Genomic DNA, 17,954 nt, shown 5'->3' with positions numbered 1-17,954 from the left:
CATTCCTCGGCGGTTCCGCGGGGACCCCGCATATGCTTTACCCAATGTTTGAGTGGGCACAATAATCCAAGACTATGACCCCATCTCAAAAGGCTAAGATCATCCAGACACCCCACTGCTCTCAGCAGACAGTTCACAATAAATATATGTTATAAATATACCAAAAAGATAAAAAGTCATATACACGCAGGGTTCGCAGACTCCATGAATCCAGAGACTGGAAACCTCTGGCATAATAATTTTTAAAACATGAGAGATTAAATTTTCACTGTGTGTGCGGCTCACCCTCACATGGCCTATGCTGCTGTTTCAGTGACCAGAGGACATGTCCGTCAGCCCCTGCAGCCACCTCGGACCCAGGAGTGCAGGCCCCGGCGCCCACAGCAGGAAGGAGCCCACCAGGGCCAAGAGGAGGAGCTGAGCTCGAGCCTGGCCCTCCCGGGCGGGTTTCTAACCTACAGAGTGAGCGTGAGCGGCAGGAGAGAAGGCAGTGAGCGCTGCAACCCTGGAGGTAAAGCGTGGGCACTGCCACCCCAGGCAAAGCCGCTCCTCCTGACTGCTGTTTTCCCCTTCAAGGCTTCCTTCACTTGTATTTCCTGACAAGCAAATTTGAAGTTCTGTAAAGCAAAGTCAGTGTTGTTTTAAAAGCCACACCTCAATGCCTTGTACACAGCATTTCATACATTAAGCAGAATGAGGAGTGTTTTACTTATGAAACTAGTAATAAAATTTATTTGCCTTAACAGTACTAGGGAAAAAAATACCTCCTTTTTGCTTTCCTTGTTTTGATCAATCTCAATGTCAATGGGGTTATTTCCATTTGTTTCTTCAAGTTCATCCTCACTGGAAGATAAGAACAAGTTACTGAAAGATTATTTTGTACTGGTTCTATTTAGTACACAAATACAAGCAATAAACTGACTTAATGACACATTTAACGTAAAATTAGTACATTTTCAGACTGCTGAGATAAAAACATTTTTATAATTCAAATAAAATACCAACTCCATAGTTCTTTTAGTCTAAATGATTAAAAAAGCTACTAAAATAGGTATCCAAGTCCCACCTCAGGCCTAGAACCTTTCTCTTTGTATCTGTAAAGTGTTTTCTCTCAACTCTCAACTGAAATATCAAATTTAAGACATTTACCTCATGTCTCCGTAATTATCTAGCGGAGGACCAGGGCAAGATCACCAACATAACTGAGAATAAAGACCCACTGCACTGGGGATCAATTCACCAACAAGTAAAAATTCATTTTCAAGTCTCATCTGTCTACTGACAACTATACAGGCCTGAGAACAGGACAGGCTTTTTGGTGGCCTGGATAACTGGTATTTCAAATTAAGTGAATTAAGAAAAGGACACTCATATTGATATTGCGCTTCAAATGCTTTTGTTTTTGTATCCTTCCATGCGGTATTTCTAATTTTAAAGGGGGCTCTGTGGCAGGTGGGGCTCTGTGGTAGGAACACAAGAGCTCACGCAGGTCAAGCAGCCTGCCCCAGTGTGCCCACAGCTGACCAGCTAAGCACTGGGAGCAGAAAACACTCAAGTTCAAACGTCAACACCTCCTGTCTCAGGAGTGCCCCAGGGGACTCCACTCTCTGAGCGACCCCTTCTCCCCACCCACCCCAAGGACCACGGTGGTCAGAAGTTCTGGCTGAGGAAAAAGGCTGGGGTTGGGAGATCTCTCTAGTCCCTGCCCCTGCTTCCACAGGCAGGTCCGCTGGGAGGATAACAATCTCACAGGTGGCACTGCTGTGGCCAGTGTGGCCCTCCTTGGCACCCTAGAGGGAAGGATGCAAAGAAAAGCACATGGGCAGTGGGAACAGAGGCACATCAGCCGATGCTCTCGGCAGTTCACCCTCAAGGGTAACAAGCCCTCAGTTTTTTTTTAAATTTAATTCTGATTTCAGCTTAGTCAACTGCACCTGTTTGTAATAACAGACTTTATAAACAGTCAACCAGACCTAACACATAATGGAAATAAAAAATTTTAATCAAGTTGCTGCAACACTAAAAACAAATTCAGCAGAGTTCGCTCCTTTGCTCTGGTTACAAAGAGCACTGGCCCATAAATAGATCCACTAGTTGCGTGTGCTGCAGACCGAAACCCATGCAGAGGTGCCAAGGTCAGCACCCTCACAGAGTCTCAAAGCTGGGAAGAGCTTTGGAGATGTTCTGGGCATCACTCTCATCTCACACTTGTGCCCCAAGACTGAGCTCTCCAGAAGTCATACTCAGTTCTGAAGCTATCCCCACATGTCACCTGCTTTCATTTGAAATCATAAAATACTCTCCGGAGACAGGGCTATGGAGACCACATAGTTTATCTTTCTTCATTTTATTTTGCATTGTTAGTTTATAAAAACAATATATTATAGAAATATAATTTGTAAAAGTCATCCATATTCTCACTAACACAAAACGCACGTATTTGTGTGCTGCCTTCTGGACTTGAAGCGTCTTCGTTTTAGAGTTGAGGAAACAGACGCCTGGGTAGGAGGTGCACTGAGCCAACCTGCCTGTGAGTCTATCAGCAGACCCTCGGGCTGAGACCAGAACCCACTTCTGCGAGCGAGGTCGTGGCCACTCCCACTACCCTGTGCAAGGCTGAGGGAGCGACGGCGAGAATGAGCTACCCTTAAAACTAACCTCCTCACTAAGAAATCATAAAACAGATGTCAAGAAAGGGGACAAGGAAATCTAAACTGTACGCTCATCTTTCAACACAACAAACATGAAAACACGACAACTGAATCCTGCATGAGCACACCAGATAAATTCCAACTAGGAAACGACAGGTCCCTTCTTATTAACAGGAGACCCCCTGAAGGGGCACAAAGAACGTGTGGGGAAGCCCACCCCCTCACAGCCAAGTGCGCTGGCTGCAGGAGGAGCGCTGAGAACAGGCACATGAAGAGCATGACGCTCAAGCATTAACACAGCTCGTGAACATTTAGCTGAAGGCTGTTGTGAAGCTCTGGTTCCAGCAGGAAGGTCCTGGGGAGCCCGGTCCCCCTACCTTTCCGCCCTGCACCCACCCAGCAGCCCCCGGAAGCCCCGGGGCGCCGAGCCAACACCTGGCAAGCACTGACCTCTCCTCCCGCTCCCGCTTCTGTTTCCGAGCGTGGCGGTCCATCACGCTGGTTTTGGTCCTTGTCTTCTTCCAGGAGTAGTAAAATTTCACCAGGCTCGCTATAGACTTATCAGGAAGCTAAATCAAAAATAACTGGTTTAGATTTAAAGCTAACCTTTAAAATCACACGTGTTTACAGAAGGAACACCATATATTCAGAAACATCACACGTCACAGCTATTTTCTCTGAATTCATAGAACACTCACTGATCCATTTTCAAATTACTGAAGTCTGACTGTAAGTGAAACTTAACCATGAAAGACTGCAAAGTCAGTTTAAGATGAATCAGGGTTTTCTCTGACACAACTAGAAGTTCTCACATCACTTCTAGGTTATTTTTAAAAAATTGACTTTAGCACTAATGTAACCATCAACAAGCCATCACGATAGGAGTCCAGCAAACAGCTCTGTAGAGTGTAATAAGACAGCAACCCTTCCCAGGCAGACGGGGCCGTGTGGCACTCCACCTCGCCAAGTAAGCATCTAAGAACCTTTCTATGAGAATAAGCTGGGGAGTCCAAACAAGAGGGATGGGGGGGGGGGCAGTGCTGAGTCCCAGCTTGATAGCTGGGGGTGCTAGGACACGCTTCACTCCTGGAATCGGAAGCCTCTCATCCACCCAACAGCACGTAGTGAGCTGCTGCTTCTAAAGGGAGCTTTATTAAAGATGGGGACATTCGTGCTTCTGGATGGTAGCCCTAGTCCTCAGGGAAGGTGGGCGAGGGGAGCTGGCAGGGGAGAGCTCATCTACTTACCATTTGTTGAATTCTATGGAAAGTTTTCCCATGAAAACTAAAGGCTTGCTCAAACAAGACTTTATCTTCCACAGTCCACTCATCTGGGAAGGGGGTAAAGTTGGGCAAATCAGCCAATGATTTTTCAATATTATGCTTATGCCAAAAGAGCATCCCAAGAGCCTAGAAAAATAGTATCAGTGAGATTTTCGACCAACAACGTGAACCAAACATTAAAATGGAAGTGAGGCTGGCAGAAGAAGAGCGTGCACTCCCCACCCAGACAAACAGAAGTGGCAGACGCTGATATGTGCCCTTCTGTACACTAACTCATTTATCTCAGGCGCCAGGGGGTTAAGTTCCATTGCTCTCACTTCTCAAGCTGGAACACAGAGAGGCCCTGAGAAGGGAAGCAACTCGCCAGCAGTCACAGCACTCGTAAACGGGAGCAGCAGTGAGTGTGGCTCGAGAGCCTGTTCTCATAAAGGGTCACGCTCTAGGGTCACTGTGTATGAAGGAGGGAGGAACACACAAAAGCATGCAACTGCTACTGTCTTGCCCCCAAAATTCAGATATCAAGAGTTTTTTCCCCCAGTTCAGAAAGGAAAAAACATACAAGTGGGTGAGGAATGAATTAGAAACCAGAGAGAGTTTTAGGAATACTTTCCTGAGAAAACTCTCTGTATTACAGTTTTAAAGTAGAAATGATCATAATTCTGAAGACCAAAATCCTTAAAAATTCATACAAATGTATTTAGCAATCACCCAATAATATTCACACTTTCCAAATAGAATAAAAAATTGATTTCCTGAGCAGCCTTCTGAAGCTTAGGATCACGGTCTGGAGAAGGAGCAGCAAACATTTCTTCCCTGGAAACATTCTGAAGCTCCCTTACTGTTAACTGGCTTTCCCAACAGTTCTGCCAGCGTCGAATAATGAAAGGTAAGGGCAAGGCTGAAAGAAAGGGCCCAAGTCTATGCAATCTAAACAGCGGTACCCTCAGTCATTAGGCGAAGTAAGAAATTGTGGCAACTTACAGGCTGTAAAATCTAGATCAGTGCAAAGGGAAGCAGCACTAATCCAACGAATGTGATTATCTTAAAACCCGTAGTTAGAAATAAGGCTGAAGTAAGATATCATCACACTGGCGGAGAAAATTTAATTTTGCAGATTTTCCATTAATTGGCTGTAAACAACTTTTGAAAGAAAACCTTAGTCAAATTTTGTAACCTGGAACTGACTGAGAACACTGTAGGTTTGAGCTTAACAACATGACTCGGGAAAAACCACCACACAACGACAAGAATGACAAGCAAATCACATATTCAGATGAGAAAGCATCACGCCCAAGTATCCAGCTCCTAAGGGCCACTGCCGCCCTCAGCACTGCAGACTTGCAGGAACACATGGATGCCTTTCAGATCAAAGTGTCCTCCACTCCTCATCTCAAGCCGTAGAAAGGGGACCAGAGCCTTGTATAGGACTGCTAGTAACAACCAAAAAGTTGCTAATGACGAAACAACGCTACCCAATACAGAGAACAAAAAAAATTTAACAGGTTAGCTATAAAAACCCATTTTTAACCAAAAGAAAACCATGTCATTACCTGTTCCATGTTGTACCCATGCTTCTCTTTAGCAATGGCGATATATTCATCCACTGAAAAACAAGACAAGAGGCCAGTAAACAAACTGAGGTCAGTCCACAGGCACCAGGACTGATACTGAGGTGGGTACGTGTGCACACACTTCCGGCCTGCCACGCACAGGAATGAAAATGAAGAACGGAGAGCAACAGAACAGAAGTGCATAATGTGATTCCATCATGGACCGTAATGTATGTGAATCCCGCTGAGAAATGGCTGGAAATATACTCAAAAATTAACCTGTCTCTGGACGGTGAGATTATGGTTCTTTTCTTTTTTTAAAACTTGGTTCTACTTAAATGTTCTATGATAAACAAATATTACTCTGATTCTTTGAAAAATATTTAGAAATAAAAAGAAATATTAAACGAGGGCTTGATTTTAGTCTCTACTGAGGATGACAAACAAGCAACCTACTTTTATGTTAAAAAAATTTTATAGAGAAACTGTGTGAAGCAGTGCCTCCCACCTGCTCTTGGACTCCGACACCAGGTGGCAAGTGGCAGCGTCCAAGCACGAAGGAAACACCAAGGAAAACTGACAGACTCAAACTCCAGAAGCTGCCACCCCTCAAAGGCGAATCTACTTCCTTACTAAATTTTCTAGTCTTTCTTTCAGAAAAATAAGAGATTACGAATCAACAGCACTTTCTTATATTCGTGTATGACTTTTCTTTACAAATGGCAAAAATAATACAAGCTCAAAAGGGAAAAACAAATAGCACAGAACTGTATGAAGCAAACACTCAGATTCCCACTACCCGCTTTTGGCCCTTTCCCCATATCTGACCCTCCCAGGTGCAAGGACCAAACTAGAGTTGGGAAAACAGACTCAGTGCACACAGTGAGCAGAAGGAACCTAGTAAAGGTCAGACAGAGCCTCTACGTTTCAGTATGCAATTCAATTATTCACAGCCATCCGCCCTAACTGTGGTACAACTGACAACCAATCCAGGAAAAAGAAGTCAGTTTCAAAATAGAGTTCAAATTCCTTTATCAGCATATATTCTAAGACTAGGGGAAAGCTTTTTTCCACTGACAAAAGAGTCAATTTAATTCAAACAGTAACTATATATAGTTGCATTTCAATATCAAGACACTAGTTTTCTATTTCCTTTTTTTAACATCTAAAGTACTCACAAACTGGTTACTTCACTCAGAATACAGTAAAATTCCAATTTACCTGAGAGTCAGTGAATGATGAAATGAATGCCCTTAGTTTGTCACAAAAGTTGAAAAATGGGACAGGAATATTCCAAAGTGTGTGCCTTGCCTATCACTTCACAATAGGGTAGATTACACCAAATAAGAGAAAAATGCTCTAAGATTCTTCAAAAAAAAAAAAAGCTAATGAGCAGCACTGGCTGCACGCATGAGTGGCTGCTGCACACCTTTTAGCGCCTTGTGAGAGGTGGGGGGTCCCCCTGGCGGGACCTGGACGCTGACACGCACAGCAGGCCCTGGGGTCAGCCCGCAGGTCAGAGGGAAAACTGGGTAACGAGATGCGCTCAGTCACGGACGTCGGGGGGGAAGAGAGAACCACTTACGGTGAACTGAGGGTCAACCATGGAAGTCTGTTTTAAGGGTTCTTTCTTTCAGTAAATATTTGGTGAATGAACAATAAACGAACCTCAAACTTCTGCTCTGTAACCTCAACTCTGCAAGCACACAGGTTTCCAGGCACTATTATTATCACACAGCTGAGGACAAACGAGTGGTGTGTGCACAGCCACCAGATCTTTAACAAGTAACTGCACAGGCTCAATGAGGGAGGCGGGGGCCATCCTGCTCACAGTTCTCAGGGCAGACGTATCTGCTCAAGAACTAGAATTTGTACTCGTTGTCTCTAACCAGAGCCACCTGAAAAAATTACAAGAGCATTTTGGGGATGCTTTTTCTATTTCATCTGTTCTTTTGTTATTTAACATAAAAATTAGCTGGTGGTAGGAAATATAAAACAGACTAAAGCAGTGGATTCCAACTGCTGCAGCTCACGATGGATGTAACATCTGCTGTGTTGTAAACAGCAAGGTACTCTCACTAAGGCGGCTTTTAAAATCCCACATCCTTTAGATTTTCCTGGAGACCACCCTGAGGGCTCAAATCTGAAGTAAAGGAAGAAAGACCTCTATCATAGCTGCTACTGTCGCCTGGTATGTCCACCAGATGCCTTGAAGGTACGATGAAATAGTTAATATATGAGGAGCCCTGCAACTTGTAAAAGAATTACCATCTGATACCCACTAGCAAAAATACCATTTTTCATTCTTTTCTTTGCCTCCAATGTACAACAAAGGTTAGACAAACATTTGCTGAATGAATGCTGGGGGAGCTGTGATATGCACAACATCAACATCTTAGGTTCGTTTTCCAGCAAGTTGAAAGGCAGCACATATCAACAAAAAGTCTGTAATTAATAAATGCTGGAGGGGGTGTGGAGAAATAGGAACCCTCCTACACTGTTGGTGGGAATGGAAATCGGTGCAGACTCTATAGAAAACAGTATGCAGATTCCTTAAAAAACTAAAAATAGAGCTACCATAAAATCCAGCAATCCCACTCCTGAGCATATATCCAGAAAAGATGAAAACTCTTATTTGAAAAGACACATGCACCCCAATGTTCACGGCAGCACTATTTACAATAGCCAAAACATGGAAGCAACCCAAGTGCCCATCAACAGATGACTGGTTTAAGAACTGTTACACACACACACACACAAACACACACAAAATGGAATACTACTCAGCCATAAAAGGAATGAAATATTGCTATTTGCAGCAACGTGGATGGACCTAGAGATGATCATACTAATTGAAATCAGAGAACAACAAATATCATATGATATCACTTATACGTGGGATCTAAAAAATAATACAAATCAATCTATATACAAAACAGAAATAGACACAGAAAACAAACTTACGGTTACCAAAGGGGAAAGGGGGGATAAATTGGGAGTATGGGATTAATAGATACACACTATTACACATAAAATAGATAAGCAGCAAGGATTTACTGTACAACACAGGGAACTATATTCATTATCTTGTAATAACATATAATGGAAAAGAATATAAAAAAAAAAACTGAATCACTTTGCCATACATCTGAAACTAACACAATATTGTAAGTCAACTACACTTCAATTAAAAAAGAAAAGAAAGGCAACACAGGTTAGGTATGGGGTAAGAAAGACGCAGATCAAATCTTGGCTCTGTCTCTTGATAAAATGAACCCATAGCTAGTGGTGTCTGCCAGGCAATAAGCACTCTATTCAAGACTGTTACCTTTAGCAATCTCCTCAACCCTTCCAGGAAGTAGCTCTCATCAGTAGATCTGGGCCATCACCTAACCTAACTGAAAACTACATCACAGTAGGAACTCCTCCTCATGGAATGTTCTGGACTAGCGCTAACTCAGAGTGCCACATGCATAAATAATGCTGCGACAGGCCTTGTCTCTTACGGCCTTCCTACTCCGTACCATCTCCAGCCCTCATTCCCTGTCATCATCAAATGGACATGGCCACCAGCACCGTCCTGGACACCCAGTGCCCTCTCCACCTCCTGCCCTGCTCCTTCACACGGCCTCCCGGAGCTGCTGGGGAGTCAGGAAGACAATGGGAAGGGCACACTTTTCAAAACCTCCCACATGGCTTCCTTAAGCAGAAATGAGCTTGCAACCCAAAAAAGCAAAACCTCCTCCCAGCTGCCCTGATAAAACCCAAGGAGGCCCAGACGCCGGAGGCAGGGGATGACCAGGAAGGGAGCTAGAGAAGCACAAGCTCAGAGGCGGCCGGCGGGGCTGGGCGGTTCCAGCACCTCGTGTGGCACAATGAGAGCCTGATCTGCTCTAGAAGCTTAAAGGTTAACCAGAGTCCATCCCAATTTGGGGCGAGGGGCCACCGTGGGCAGAGTCATTAAGTGAGCTGCGATCAGGGCAATGAGCAAAGTCCATGCAGCTTAAGGAAATGCCAGGACACGTCACGGGCCGGGCCTGGCATCAGACTCGCCAGCCTCCCTGGCACATAGGGGACAGAGCTGGGAGCAGGCTCGCTTCGGCAGCTTGGCTAACGTCCTGGTCTGTGGGTCTGAGGCAGCTGGGTCAGACACAGGGCTACATGCACTCTAGCACTGTGAAACGCAGAACCACCAGGGAGAACCACCCAGTCCTAAACTGCGATGGACACAGACAGACGCGTCATGCGGACCTGCTGAAGTGCATGGACCGTGTGCACCACTGGCTGTTTGACGAGAGCTCACCATCATGGGAAGCACAGGTGAGGGAGTTATGTTTGGGGGTAATATCACATAAAGGCAGAATGTGTGTGAGCCTCGTCAAGAAAAGTCACAAAATCCGTAAGGCCTCGTCCAACAGGTACTGAACTGCTCTTACTATGTACAGAGCACTGTGTTAAATCGCAGCCCACAATACAAAAGAAAAAAAAAGATTCCCTGCAGCAGCCTGAAAGAACACCCAGGGACAGAAGAGAACCTACGTACATGCAGTAACAGCGGAGACGTGGGACAGTCTGAGAAAGCAAAACGACCAGAGAGCAACGACAGCGACGACAATGAAGGAAGGAAAGCTCCCTAAAGACTCCACAGCTGCACGAAGTAACGGCAGTAGCCAGCACCTGAGAATTCACTACCGCGGGCATGCACGGCCTGCTAGTCCTCTCCCACCATTCTATCATCACTTCCATTTGCAAGTGAAGAAACTGAGGCTCAGAGAAGTTAGGCAATTTGGCCAGGTCACCCAGCTGGCAGGTAGCAGACAATGGACTCAAATATACTCTGAGTGTCTGAGCCCAGCACCCGGGGGTCAGACTCCGCGTGCTGCCTCATGCCTGAGTGAGGGAGACCGAGGCAGAGGGCACGTGACAGCAGCGGAGAGCTGAGCCAGGCAAAGCAGTCATTTCAGTATGAATGAAGTGAAGAAAGCAGAACTGGGGTTGATGCAGGGAGAGACGGAAACTGAGGACCACAGGCAAATGGCTGCCTCGTGCTAGGCTTCATTTGTTTCTAGATTCACGTTTTAATTCAGTGACCTAAATGCCCAGCACCTTGAGTAGGAGTCTCAAATTCAACTGCAAAACGGTCAGAAGAATGCAGATGAAAACTGCCCCAGTAACCTGAGCTCACCCTCCGCCCGCCCAGACACTGCAGAGACTCGGAAGACCTTGTGATCCTGCAGTGTATGCAGAGCAAGAGGCTGACATCCGTAAGGTAGCTTGAGGACAAAGCTACAGCCTTGGTACAGCTTTTTAAAGACGTATTTTTTTTATCATCATAAGTAGCATTAGGCACTGCAAAGGAAACATGGTACGAATTTCTCCCTCACAGCTCAAAATGAGCATGCTAAAATTTTTCAAGGATATTATAGCAAATATTGTGGCATCGCCTTTTATTACTAAAATGAGAAATGAGTTACCACTGTAAATCACTGAGAATCAAAATGAGCATAAATCATTTAGGTAAAGCAATTATGCCCCCTGGTGGGCACAGACATGACTACAGTTAACACTTAACCATCCCCTGGAGTCTCTCAGGGACAGGGGAGAGGGCACAGGAAACCAGATAAGCCACCAAGACTGCTGGAGTATAATACAATCAACCAGTCCTCCCTAGTCAGTAATAAAATACACTTCCTTTATGAAAATGCTATTTCTTAATGTAGTTTTGTTAAAATCCCACTTTACAGAAAAAGCTCCCACCACCCTCCAGCACTCCAGTTAATTCTACAAAATCCAGCCCAGTCTCAGACACAAGTGGAAATGAGAAACAGGAGCACCCTCCTAAGCTGTACATGTTTAAATTCAGCTTCTGGCATCTACTCCTTCCTAAACTGCACCTCTATACCGCTCCCGTGTCCAGCATCAACTCATACGGCTCTGGAGAAGTTCTTCCCCTGCCTGTCTGTGCCTTAGTTTCCTTTTTCAGTGTACGAGTAGACTGACTTAAGACTTATCTTCCACGACTAACATTTCATGAGTAATATTTTAAATATTTAAATGTTAAATGTGAACTTTTTTGTGTGCTGCATTGAAGATTTTTTTCCAATAAAAAGATAAGAGCATGCCTCCTCTTTACTCCAGTACTCACACACTTGTGTGTTCTCCAGATAGGCATAGCCTCTCCCATATTTTAAAAACTGATCATCACTAGAATGACATTTAGTTGTGACTAATCAAAGCAATAACCACCTTTCTTCTTTAAAGTGTCCCAAGTCTACAGTAAAGGGTAAGATCACGTGGTGACATGCGACCCTCCTGCGTCTTCTTCACAGCAAGTCACTTACTTGATGACTGAGGCCCACAGGGGCAACTGTGCACTCAAAGTAGTTCTGTTTGCTCTCCCTGTTTTGCTTTTATGCATACGAGCTGAAGGAAGGACCATGCTCAAAACAAGGTCTGTGTCTCCTGCAATTAAAGGCTATATCTCCTGACATTAAAGGGGGGTGGGGTAGGTGGGAAAAAGACTAACCCTCAATTCACCTATAACCTCACAGCAGAAAGAACCCCGGACCAGGAGTCAAAGTCCTTAGTTTCTATCAGGAACTTTCAGGCTAAACCCATTTGTCATCCATAAGATAGGAAGTACTTTATAAATACTTTGTATAAAAATACGTAGGTGTGTGTATATATAAATATATACATATAAATACTTCGTATACTTTGTATGAAAACACGAAGAAGTCAAAATGTGTGATTGTAAAGTATTATTAAGATTAACTCCTTCATAAACTAGAAGGAAGGGGTGCAGCAGTTTCCAACCACAGAATGAATTTACAAGAGAAACCGAACCCAGTCCCTGAGCCCCCTCAGCGCTGTGCTATGGTTCAGCGGTCCCCAGTCCTAACTGATGAGAACCATGGGGTAAATGTCTTTAAAATGCTGGCTCTTGAGCTCCAGCCTGTTCTGTATGTGTAAGTGTATACATATACACACACGTGTGCATGGATGTATGCATAAACTTTATGCATACATGTAGTTTTTACAAAATATGACATGTGTAGAGACAAGCACATACCTAAGGACACAGCAGGGTGAATTCTCACACTTAGATCAAGGGAAAAAATCTCATGCACTACTGATGTTTTTGGTTGGTTTTCACAATGCTCCCAGGTGACTGTGATGGGCCAGTTTTGAGAATCAGTGAGTTAGAGCAATGTTAATGTGTAAGGAGCATTCCCCATTTAATGTGATAAAAAAACCCCCATCTGAACAAGCACAAAATTTTAAGGGTTTGGCATTAAAAAGATTATGACAATATCAGAACAATAGAAACAGGAATGTGCTTTTTATGTTACTGCTACATAAAATGAGGTTTGTGAATTCGTGAGTTGTGAATTTCAATCATGCAAAAAAATTTTTCTCTCAGTGACTAAAGAGGTTCTTATTTAAATGACCAATTTCAAGTCCACCTCCCACTGAGGGCTTATGACCAGGGAGGAAGGTCAGAAGAAGGACTTAACTGTCTGCAAATCCTAGTGACTTGCCCACAAATGTCACTTCATAGGGACATCCGTCCTTTAACACTGCCTCTTTCAACTATATATACAACTGTCTTTCCTCAGTACAATCCATTCGCGTACGAGACACAGGAGAGAGTGGTCCCCAGTGAGACCAAGAGAGGCACACAGGGAGGCAGCTACAGGAAGCCCTGCCCACAAAACTTTAGACAAACACTTCTCTGCGGGCCCCGGTTCCTCTAGCTCCAGAAATGAAAGCTAAACTACATAGTGGGACAGTGAGAATATGGGGGGGCGTGCTTGTTGGGAGGGGGCAGGTTTTCCCACTGTCAGTGCTTGAATCTTGTTGGGGGGGGGTGTTCTTTATCCAGTAAAGATAAATTGAGCTTTCAAAGGAGGTTGCAGAAAGTGGTATTTTATCATAAACTAATATGTCTTATATTTAATTATTCTCCACTGATTTAATGTATCTTTTAGACCTACTGTGTGCCTAGTACTGCTTATATAGCCATGATTTAAAAAGAGTCTCTGCCTTCACAGAAGTCAGTCTGGCCACAGAGAAATAATCACACAAGTCATTAATTCTGTACATGCCAGAGAAAAAGAACTAGGAAAGAGTTTAAATGGGAAACCCAATTGGCTGAATTAAGGATGGCTTTCTTGTCTACTGGAAAAACATACAGTAAATTCCTGCTTACTCATGTTACTGGCAGGAGGGAAAAAGTTGGAAAAAAAGAAGTGTCCAAGAATAGGGACATGGTTAAATAAATTAAGCTATATGATATTATTCAGAACCAAAACTCAGTTTAATTTTTAATCACAGGAAAAGTTAAGTTGAAAAACTATTATATACAGTATGACCCATTTGTGCTTAAAATCAGAGGACACACAAGCACACAGAAAAGACACGAAAGCAAAATTTTAACAGTGGTTACATCCAAAGTGACAAAAGGTGAAGGAATTATAGATTATTTTTAATAATAAAAACAAGCTTGTATGTGTATGTGTAGCTACTTTTCTGAACCATTTGAGAGTGCCATACACGATGGTCCTGCACTCTTAAATACTTAGCATATATTTCTTAAGAGTAGATATATTCTCTTATATAACAACAGAACAGTAAATTTAACATTGAAACAGTACTTTACTCTGTGTCCAATCAGGCCAACTGACCCAAAATCTGCTGAAGAATTTTAAAGTAAATCTCAGTTATTTCATCCATGCATATGTGTATTTATATATATATATCATATATATGATATATATTAATATCCATCTTTTAAAAAATGTGGACATATTTTTGACAGAACCACAATGTCACTATCACTCCCAACAAAAACAGAAAAATTCCCTGGTATGAGAAACAATGCAATACTCCCTGGACAGTCTAAAATGCGTTAAGTCCAACAATAACACACACTGGAGAGAACACTGAACAATTACAGTGTGCATTTCACTCTGGAAAATGATTTGGCATCGACCTCTCAGAACCGCACATCTGTACTGTGGATGGACCTCAGAAAGCAGTCAAAGGACGTTCCCAGGAGTAATAGATGCAGTATTAAAAAACTGAAAACAAACGTCCATTGTAAACAGAAAGGCTAAATTATGGTATCTTTAAAAAATGACATTTTTTAAATTTAAAAGGATGAAGGTATGACACACTGACATGACTAAAGGGTAAAGTAATACTTGATTTTTAATGGAGGGCTTCCACTATAGTTTGTAAATTCAGCTCTGTCTCTTCTAGTAAGTTTTACACATTTTAGCTAACTCTAGAGCACTTAAGAGAATAAAAATGATTTTTAAAAAGTAGTTTTCACACCCTTAAAAACATAATTTTAATCACAAACTCCAAAACCTGATAGCCTTTTTTTTATAAAAAGCTGAAAACTCCTCTGTTGGCATGTGGTGTCAGCATGTGGTGCCAACATTGGCTTATCCTATCCCTACACCTGCACATACTCCAGGCAAAGAACAGGTGTGAAATCTAAGTACAATTTTCCCTCTTATCAGCGCACATACAACCCACCCATCAGACTGTAAGCTGCATCCGGGCGGGGACCTGTCAGGTGGCTCACCCTTGTGTCCCTCCAGTGCCTGGCACACGCACAGTCACTCCTAATTACTGAGTAAAAGAATGGTCATCAAAAGGTAAGTGGCAAAGAAGAAAATGTTAGAGGGTTCCAGGTGACCCAAGTGTCATAGCAAATAGCCAAAAAGTCTATTTTTTGCTGGAGAGGGTGTGAGGAAAAGGGAACCCTCTTACACTGTTGGTGGAAATGTAGTTTGGTGCAGCCACCATAGGAAACTGTGTGAGATTCCTTAAAAAACTATAGCACTCCCACTCCTCGGCATAGATCTGGAGAGAACTCTAATTCAAAAAGATACATGCACCCCAGTGTTCACAGCACTATATAAAATAGCCAAGACACGGAAACTACCTAAATGTCCACCAACGGATGACTGGATAAAGAAGATGTGGTGTATTTATGCAATGGAATACTACTCAGCCATTAAAAAGAATAAAATAATGTCGTATGCAGCAACATGGATGGACCTGGAGACTGTCATACTAAGAAGTAAGCCAGAAAGAGAAAGAAAAAAACTATATGATATTACTCATATGAGGAATCTAAAAAAATGACACAAGTGAACTTATTTACAAAGCAGAAAGAGACTCACAGACATAGAAAACAAACTTATGGTTACCAAAGCGGAAAGGGGGTGGGAAGGGATAAACTGGGAGTTCAAGATCTGCAGATACTAACTACTATCTATAAAATGGATAAAACAAGTTTCTACTGCAGAGCACAGGGAACTATATTCAATATATTGTAGTACCCTACAATGAAAAAGAATATGAAAAGGAATGTATGTATGTATACATATGACTGAACTATTGTGCTGTATACCAGATACTGACACAACATTGTAAACTGTAGTTTAAAAAAAAAAGCCTATTTTTGCAAATCTCCATACAAAAAAGTGACAATACCCCCATCATTTTCTCACTGGACAGTACCTGACTGCACGCCCATCACACGCCGCCAGAGGAGTGGCACCAAACTAAACACACGTCCAGCTCCTCCACTCACTGGCTTTCAGAGACTAAAGTAAGTGGCGGGAGTGGGGTCAGACTGCACAGGGCCTTGTGGCAGCTATCAGGTCTTCTGACCTTCATCTATGGTGAACTGGAAAGTTTTGAATAGAGGCTCCTGACATTTACTGTATATTTCTATGAAAGTTTACACATATCTATGAATCTATATATATACACATATCTATATATCTATGAAATTTTCACACACAATATAATCTTGAAAATGTGTACTGAAGTCAAATGACAACGTAGAAACAACTTTTGCAAATGTTGTAGGTCTAATGAGGGTTCTCATTCCAAGAAAGCTAAAACTTATTTTAAAATCTCTAACTTGACTTGCTAAAAAAAAAAATGAAGTTCAGTTTACAGTGCTGAGTTAATTTCTAGCGTACAGCAGTGATTCAGTTCTACATATACATACATATATTTCTTTACATAGTCTTTTTCATTGTAGGCTACTACAGGTATTGAACGTAGTTCCCTGTGCTCTACAGTAGGACTTTGTTGTTTATCTGACTTGCCTTTTGACACAATTTTAAATTCCATGTCTATCATGTTATATGTGCTAGTTTTTTTCTTTATAGTTAATAGCCAGCCAGCTTTTTAAAAAAAATCACCCAGCCTGGTTGTCTCAGGCACAGCTAATGATTTCCATCTTTGTCTATTTCAGTACTAGGAACAACGCTTCTGATCACTGTACCAGTTTCTCTTCATTTTTATAAAATAGAAACAAAATGCAATCCCTTGAATATCTGCAGAAACACTGATTATATAACCTACACAATACGTGATGCATAATGAGCAACACCATGGCTTTACTGGTTCCCAACAGCCAAGTTTACACTGCTACCCTCTACGCCCAAGGCAAGTTTCCTCAGGAAACCTCCATGGTGTGCATGGTGGCACCCCGCACCCCATGAGCTCCAGTGCACCTCTTTCAAGCTCTACCTTAACGAGACTCAGACAGTAAAAAGTCATCCTCAGATTATTCCCTTTCCTAACCTATCCTCTCTCCTAAAACTCCCTTCTAAGAATTCTCCCCGGCCACAGTTCTGTATTACATTTAACCATGCCTGCTTTGATAAACTTTTTTGTTTTCCTTAACACAGTAACATGAGCCAGACTGGGAATAAGATGTGGTCAAACTCCACATACACTTCAAAGATAAGACTACCTAGTAAAACAACTGTTTGAGGTTTCTTGCAATGAATGTGTCTACTTGGTTCTGGTAACCTACAAGTGCTTCTCTTCACAAAGCCCAAGCCCTGGCAGGTCCACCCAGGGAAGCGCAGGAGCCAGAGGGGACCAGGAAGAGTGCACTGTACTCACCAGGGCAGCAGCATCCCTGCAGAGAGAGGATTGCCCCAGAGCTGTTAGGGCGGGCAAGGCAGACATCTAGGAGTGAACCAAGTGGGATGAGGAGGGAGTCACCAAGGGAGGGCAGCCTGGAATAGGTGGGGAGGATGCCCACCGGTGGGAGCAGAGGAAGGCACCCACGCAGGGGCAGCTGTACACATCATAATGGCGACAGGGTGCAGAACCCACGGGGAGAGGATGTCTATCACAGAGACAAATGCCTAGCAGGTATCTTCAATAAAAATTCAACTGCACCTAGATGTAACAGTCTCCTGCTTTAAAGGCAGGTTAAAGGCCACCTGGACCACCCATCTAACCCCACACTCCTCTGATCTCCGCCTCCTTTGAGCAAGTTCAAGCACTCCTGACATTGCTGTTTTGACTCCCTACATCTCCATCAAGCCCCCCTGTAACAGCAATGGCCCAGTAAGGGCATCACCTTCTCTCACCTGGAACTGCACCAGCACTTACCGCCTCCAGTCCCAGCTCGCCTCTAA

The 17,954-nt window shown here is 43.2% G+C and overlaps 1 protein-coding gene across 1 annotated transcript in view; it reads right to left on the bottom strand.

Annotated features, from left to right (window-relative positions):
* RCOR1 (REST corepressor 1) overlaps nt 1–17,954 on the bottom strand; it is a 102,264-nt gene that overhangs the window by 13,345 nt on the left and 70,965 nt on the right. Inside the window, exons 4-7 of the mRNA XM_031454373.2 lie at nt 5,485–5,537; nt 3,899–4,060; nt 3,102–3,220; nt 765–843 (exon numbers count right to left, since the gene is read on the bottom strand). Coding sequence (XP_031310233.2) covers nt 765–843; nt 3,102–3,220; nt 3,899–4,060; nt 5,485–5,537 — 413 coding nt within the window. The remainder of the gene's footprint in view (nt 1–764; nt 844–3,101; nt 3,221–3,898; nt 4,061–5,484; nt 5,538–17,954) is intronic.

The sequence above is a fragment of the Camelus dromedarius genome, chromosome 5, assembly GCF_036321535.1.
Source record: "Camelus dromedarius isolate mCamDro1 chromosome 5, mCamDro1.pat, whole genome shotgun sequence".
NCBI classification, from domain to species: domain Eukaryota; kingdom Metazoa; phylum Chordata; class Mammalia; order Artiodactyla; family Camelidae; genus Camelus; species Camelus dromedarius.
Note: the sequence above shows the minus strand (reverse complement) of the source record. Positions and strands in the feature narration are given on the sequence as shown.